This window comes from Syngnathus leptorhynchus, chromosome 12 (assembly GCF_054491065.1).
Source record: "Syngnathus leptorhynchus isolate UIUO chromosome 12, UIUO_Slep, whole genome shotgun sequence".
Taxonomy (NCBI): domain Eukaryota; kingdom Metazoa; phylum Chordata; class Actinopteri; order Syngnathiformes; family Syngnathidae; genus Syngnathus; species Syngnathus leptorhynchus.
The window spans coordinates 6,221,064-6,228,331 of NC_141206.1; the positions used below are offsets into that span (position 1 = coordinate 6,221,064).

The 7,268-nt window shown below is 41.6% G+C and overlaps 1 protein-coding gene across 1 annotated transcript; it reads left to right on the plus strand.

Annotated features, from left to right (window-relative positions):
• The first annotated feature begins 39 nt into the window (after positions 1–39).
• rbm18 (RNA binding motif protein 18) lies at positions 40–6,959 on the plus strand. Its single transcript, XM_085925322.1, has 6 exons — positions 40–272; positions 542–655; positions 3,108–3,234; positions 3,873–3,953; positions 4,677–4,777; positions 5,441–6,959. The coding sequence occupies exons 2-6, from the start codon at positions 549–551 to the stop codon at positions 5,610–5,612; spliced, it is 588 nt and encodes a 195-aa protein (XP_085781448.1). The 5' UTR covers positions 40–272; positions 542–548; the 3' UTR covers positions 5,613–6,959.
• Positions 6,960–7,268: the final 309 nt, after the last annotated feature.

Consider the following 7,268-nt stretch of genomic DNA (forward strand, 5'->3'; position numbering starts at 1 on the left):
GTGCGATTGGAATGTGCAAGCTTTAAAACCGAGCGCACTATAAACACAACTACGACACGACATTACAATGCGCCTATGTTGTCAGATGGCAACAAATCCATCGCCTCGCCCTCAAAACAAGACATCCAACCCAATTTACAATCAATAATCCAACCCATAGATTTACAATGCTTATTATAATGATCTGACATCACCGAAGCACCCCGAAAGCGGGATTAGAAGCTAATTCTATCAGAGAAGAAGCCGTGATCATATAACAGGTTTGATAGAAGGTAAATGCTAAAAATGCTAATCGCGAGTAACCTGCTTAAATAAAGCAGCAATATGAAACCAATAATTTAACAGCATCTTCTTTGCTTTTGCGCGCACTAATATTGAGCAGCTAGCGGCGCAAATGTTTACCAGAATTTCATCTCGTACGATTTCTATTGCATTCAAAATGTCATTTTTTTTCTGGGGGCGCTGCGTGATGTATTTTTGAGATTGATTAACAAGCGTGATTGGTGTTTCCTGACCTCAATCTTGTACTTTGTCTTGTCAGTGCACACATGTCGTCTGCGTCAGAGACGATGGAAAACGCCTCCATCATTTCAGACACCGGAGCCCATGATGGAAACCGATTATGGATAGGCAACATCGATCCCAAAATCACCGAGTGAGTTGATGATAGTTAGCATATTAAACTGTTCTATCATATTGTTTATTAAGTACTATGACAAATACCTGTACCCCAAACACAAATCCAATTTTCACCCAAAACAAACAAATAGTTCACACATAAAGCTGCCAAGACTGATGTTTAGCAGTGTGTGTTCCAAATCCAGAGAGAGAGAGAGCGAGAGAGAGAGAGAGAGAGAGAGAGAGAGAGAGAGAGGCTCTGCATTGTGTGTGCAGGCATGATTGATGAGCTGTGTGTGTTGCAGGCTGAGACTGAGCAGACGGGCTCGGGTGTGTGAAACAGTTCTCAGCGAGGCGTGGAATTGCCCCGCAAAGGCGGCACACATCGTTCTTCACCCACCTGCCCTGTTTACTCTCGCTCGTTCTCAATCCGGACTTGCGTCTTATTCCAAATTGGAGGCAATAACATCACAAATGTGTGGGTGTGAGATTACCTTTATGGACAATGTGCTGGACTTGAAGTTTTTTTTTTTTTTTCTGCCTGTAGATTGTTTTTGTGTGTACATTGGGGTGGGGAGGGCTTCTGCAGAATATATGCGTTGTGGCTCTGGTGGGCGTCTAGACAGGCGTTTCCTTCCCTTTCCTATGCCCTGCTCCACTTCTGTTTAAATAACGCTACTTGCACACCGTACGAAGAGCAAACATGAGAAATGCCCCACGGCCCCTTTTACTGATTGGGAAGATTAATTAGCTCCTGGTTGGCACTGGCGCTTACACTTTTTTGTTTGTTCCACCGAGCATAGCTGTGTGCATTAGAGAAGGAATGTAGACCTGCTCCAAAATGATACCATTTTAATTAGCTATCCATTATTTGGGAGTCAAGAGTTCATCGTATGTGCCCCCACGTGTCATTTTAATTCTTTGTCTAATTAAATAGTCAAATAATATTCCATCATATTTAGCAATTTGTGTCCTCAGTTCTTCTCGGGCGGGTTAAAGACTCAATTTGTGTGTTTTCTTTGTTCCCTCGCTAGTCTTTTGTCATATTTACAGTATCCATAATGAACCCTTTTCCTTTTCCTCATCTGTCCCACTACCCGTCTTCTCACCTCGCTTCCTTCGCAGCAGCATCCTTCCCCGCCTCCACCTTTCACCTTGCCGTAAAGCGCTCTGAACTTTACTCTCACTCTCCGCAGGTTCTTCCCTCCCCACCCCTTACTCCCCCATCTCCTCCTCTTCCTCCGGCACTTTTTACGGCTCCCACGAGATCGCGGTCCATTGTGGTTGTGTTGCGAGTATCCAAAAATGTTCTTGGAGTGTCTTGCATTGTGTGTGTGTGTTTATATACTGTATTTTTACCACTGCTACATAGGTTTCTTTTTTTTTTTTTTTTTTGGAGGGGGTGAGTGTTTATTTAGTATTGAATAAAAAAAAAAAAAACCATTCATAGACAATACGTGAAGATGAACTTTAGGCAGATCATTTTTTTTAGTTCTGTTTACAGGGTGTTGTCTGGGAAAAGCAGAAGTCATCTGTGGTCTTAAAGCCCTCAAGGGAGCTGTACAAGTTTGTAGCAACCTGGAAAGTCGCCCTCCACATCCCCATCCAAGCTCCCACACACATTGGCATACACACAAACCCCGTCGTGATTTAAAATAACAACGAAACAATACGAGGCTGGTGAAGAAAACAAAACTGTATTTCACCTGGAGTCACCTTCAGTACTGACGTTTGACGGCTTTCTTTGTGTGTTGTTCTTTGGCAAATCCAAATCGACACAATTTATTTCAAGGTAGGCATTAGCTTGATTTGGTTCCATTTCGCCCTCCTCCCTAAACACCCGATTCCAATGATTAGTAAATATTACCTGAAATTGGAATCTATAAATAACACAGAGAGGAGGGGGTGGGGGTCATTGTGATTTTGATTTTAATACATTGTGGTTCGAACCAGCCCCGGCCAAGTCGAGCCTGGGTGACGCAGGTCTCATTGTCCGGCCTCTTTTCCCAGAAGACACATTTTTATTTTCCCATGTCGTTCCGAAGCCGGCCGTACCCACGCTTGAAAACGCGCACGGCGGCATAACTCTTCCGTGAGCGCATGTCCTAAGTTGAGCGGTTCGCTGGAAGTTGTTTGTACAGAGTTCGGGCGCACGGGAGGGGAGCCGGAGGCTTCCTTTGTTTTATTCCCTCATTGTCCTGCTACCGTATCCTCGGCATTGTCTCAATAAAAGATTTACTGTCTCAGGCGTGCCACACCAGCTGGACGGCTGCTAAAAAGGTGTCAGGCAAGGGGAAAGCCGCCTTTCTCGTTATCCTTTACGCTTGACAGATTCATACTGACAATAATCACGATCCTTCTGATGTGGAGACAATACCGGCTTCCCGAAATAAAGATAAATCACAGGCTTATTTTGCAACCTATGTGGGTTTTCTTTTTTTTTTGTTATTTATGTATGCAACTGTGTTTTGTCTTTCCTCTTCTGGCAGGTATCACTTGGTGAAGCTGTTGGAAAAGTTTGGTCATGTCAAACAGTTTGACTTCCTGTTCCATAAATCCGGTCCTCTGGAGGGGCAACCGCGAGGCTACTGTTTTGTCAACTTTAACACCAGAGAGGTAACGTATAAAATTCATATTGTCTTTTAACATATCAAAGAGAACAATCTACTTGATTATAGTCGTAAATAATTTTTGGAAGGGGGAAAAAAAAAACACACGGGACTGACTTGACCAAATTTGGACATGATATTTCCGTACAACCATTTCAATTTATTATGTATTATCATGATGTCTACCTTTCAACAATCACATTGTCATCGCTGGAGTGAATTCTGTTTTGAATTAAAAGCACCACAAAGTACCCCTAACCATCCCCCCCCCCCCTTGCAACTTTTACTTGCTGGCCAGCCTGTATTTATTTTAGAATGAGCCGGGAGGGATCACGATAAGCATCTCGTTTCACAGCCAGTGTCTATCACTTGGCTATGAAGTCCTCCCAGAAGAGTTTTACAAAGGAACTGTGTGTTTATCTTCTATACTCGCGCACACTTAGTCACACACCCAGATTAATATTTCAAGGGAGGTCTCGCGGGCCCCCCCCCCTCTAGATCCGCCAGTGGTCGAGAAGTCACATTAAATTAAGGACCACTTGCACGTGGCATGAGAGTCCAAACCCATTTTTTTTTTTGCTGTGCCATAATACCAGCTATGGTATTTTTTAAAATAATCAAAATCCATCTTCATTTTGTCGGCAGGAGGCCGAAAGAGCTATCCACTGCTTGAATGGCAAGCTAGCACTGTCCAAGAAACTGGTTGTGCGTTGGGCACATGCACAGGTAAGTGGCACACTCGCTCGTTTTTCCAGTGTAATATTTTGACGTGTACTAATGTGGGGGCAAGGGGGGGGGGGGGGGGGGGTGTCAGTGGGATCTCAGTCCAACTCTTGTCTCTTAACAATAGACTGCTTACTGGCAAATTGTGGAGGGATATCCTGTATAGAGATGAATCACACCCTACAGTCACACATGCTAACACACACACAGCATCACGTTTCATTACCTTGGCCCAATTTTGCGTATTTTTTTATAAACATTTTGGGTCAACAAAAAAATGCAAAATAATATGTTGTCGTATTTTTTTTTTTTTTAAGTGTATACCTAACCTATGAGCGCAATAAAACACACACAGCAAAACAATTATTCCTTTCTTTTTTTTATGAAATATTTGAAGTTTTTTTTTTTTTTTTTTAAATAAAAAGATGACTAAAATCAAGTCCTAGTTTTTAAAGGCTTCCTTGAACTTATTCCGAAGATATTCCATGTGGTGTCAGGTTTTGGGCTTTGTTTCACCTGTCACATGACATTTTGTGTCCTGTCTTTTTTTTATTTTTATTTTGTCTATAGTTAACAAGAAGTCAGTGTTGGCTATCTGAGATGTTTGGATTGAATGCAGACGGAAACCTGTCCTAATATCGAAACGCTCCTACCTCTGCATGTTCTGTGGTTGTGTTTGCTAATTGCTAACCTAACTCTGTCATTCATCATCATCCTCATCCGCAGAGGTTCGAAGGCTTCCGTAACGACAAGACGATGCCTTCCAGCTTGGAACCGTCGAGCAGCGGCGACGGAGCCGATGGAGCCTTAACGACAAATCACCTCAGGTTGTTAAGGCGCGCACACAAATGTGTTTTGTCCTTAAACATGTGACACAAATGACATGACCACGATACATGTCATTCCTGACAGCTTCAAATTACATGTCAGAAAAGTAGAGCCAACTCCCAAGGTTCTTACAACCCCACTAAGCAGGAAACATCTCGTTGAAGTATTCCCCCCCCTATATTGTCACTATTCCACAAAGGTCCACTTTTAACATCTTCATACAAAAAAGCATTCCATTTACAAAATGGGAGAGTTATTGATCATCGACCTGCATGTCGACAAGTCCCGCTATTATTTTGGGTCGCGCCTATCGTCACCCCCGTGAGCTTTTCACCGCTTTCGGAAATAAAGCCGAGTGAGAGCTCTTAGCGAGGGACGGTGTCTCCGAGCACAGGATGCAATCTGGAGAGCTCTCCTCGGGGGGGACACACTGCACACTTGGACTCTAGTGTGGCGCTCTTCACGTCTCGTACGAGAGGAAATAAAAACACCGTCTTCTTCCATGCCCGCCCAGACACATCATCTCGCTCCTGCTCTTTCCTCCTCTCACCTGCCACCACATGTCCTCCCATTTAATATTTCACTCTATGATTACTACTGGTATTTCCTTTTAAGCCCGCTAACTTCCTGTTTGATTTATTTTCGCGTCTGGCCTCCTCAAGTACGAGCGCTAAGATCCGCGCCATCGAGGCCAAGCTGCAGATGATGGAGGAGAATCCAGATGAGGAGTACTCAGGGCCGTCTGCCTACGTCTATAACAAGCCGCCAGAGAGGAAACGCTGGGAGCCCTACTCCAAATCACACAGCAGGCCCTTTCGAAGGTTTAGGAGATGACCCGTCCGCCCACTTTTCAAGGAGAACCCCCCCCCCCACCACACACACATATACACACACACACACACACACACACACAACTCAGGCCCCCTCATCACCTCAACAGGAACTTCTTAAACTGGGAATTAAAGACACTGACATTTTATTTGCGAACAATGATGGACAAATAATGAATTCCGTTGTTTCTGTTGTGTTACGTTTTATTTGAGTGTGCGTGTGTTGATGTTTGGAATGTACTAAAGGAACCTTTTCAAATCCAACTTGGAAAAAAAAATTGAAATGTAATGTTTGGATTTTTTATTTTATTTTATTATTTTTTCTTCCCTCCCTCATTTAGTTTTATTAAAGTAGGGGGTGTGGAAATTATCTACAAACTCTAGGTCATAATATACCTCGATTATTTAACTAATTTTTAAAGCAATTTAAGCCTCAGGAGAAAAAAAAACATCTAACCCACAAATGCTTGGAGTGTATAATAATAAACATTTGTCTTCGTTTTGCATCATATTGTTCCATTTTATATGGCCAATGAAGGACTTTGGAAAATTAAATAAAATGGCCCCTGTTCTGAAAAAAAGGGTTCCAACTCGATTTGGAAGAGTGTGTTTGCTTCCACCATTAAATTTATTTTGATCAAAATTGATGTTGATTTGTACATTTTTTATGATATAATCTTTTACAGGGGGTTTACGTTTTAGGACTACAGCATAAAAATCCAAATCAGGTAATACAATATAATCTCATAAATGAACCATGTAAAATAGTAGCAACGCATTTAGCTTGTTTATTTCTTTTCCTGCCAAAGCTTGCTCGTTTCATTTATTTATTTGCTTTGATTGTGATACTATCGAATTAAAAAATTATTTTCTCACAAAAGGAAACACGATCGATACGTCACAATTTAATTTCAGTTAAACGTCCACTTAATCAAATTAATAAACTAAACTATTTATGAATGCGCACTGAGGGGTGTGCAAACTATTGCATCCAAATTGCTTCGAAGATATAGCGCGTTTGTTCCAATGCTTAACGACCAACTAAATTCTTGCTGGTTTGCAACAAAAAGACCCATTTGACCTCTTTTATGCATTCAATTGCTGCCAATCATCCTAATGTCTGTTCCTAAATGAAATGTCACACACGATCGACCCCATTTTCAAAATGCTGGTTTAGCTAACGATTCTAATTTGTGTCATTTTGTCTATTATGTTTGAATGTATTTTTTGGAGACAATGTAAACGTGTGTGGGCTCTTTCACTTGGTTTGATTTTTTTTCCAGAATAATTACAAATATTGACATTTGGCACCTGTGTGACAATTAAATAAAATCAGTTCTATATTCTGAAATATTTTCTGTGTCGTAATTCAGCAATTGTTTCCAATTTTCATCCGTTCAATTCAAACCAAACATTGTAATTAAAAACAATTATATGTATCGGCAAGTTAACGTCAAATGTCTTGATTTAAATGAATAAAGACTCAAATGTGCTTTTTTTGCTATCATCTCAAGACTCTGTCATTTGAATGACTTGTTTTTCCGCAGTTCATCTTGAGATATGCAAATCTGCATGCATGCAAAACACCCGCCCCAAAAAGAGGCAGGCCACGAACATCTAACTTTCTTCTTTGCAGGCTCTCAGTCCCCACCCCTGCTCT

Bases quoted from the DNA above. Each gene is read 5' to 3' on its own strand.
- rbm18 (XM_085925322.1), top strand. From the start codon at position 549: ATGTCGTCTGCGTCAGAGACGATGGAAAACGCCTCCATCATTTCAGAC. The intron at 656-3,107 runs GTGAGTTGATGA...CTCTTCTGGCAG, and splicing joins ATCGATCCCAAAATCACCGA to GTATCACTTGGTGAAGCTGT. The intron at 3,235-3,872 runs GTAACGTATAAA...TTTTGTCGGCAG, and splicing joins TCAACTTTAACACCAGAGAG to GAGGCCGAAAGAGCTATCCA.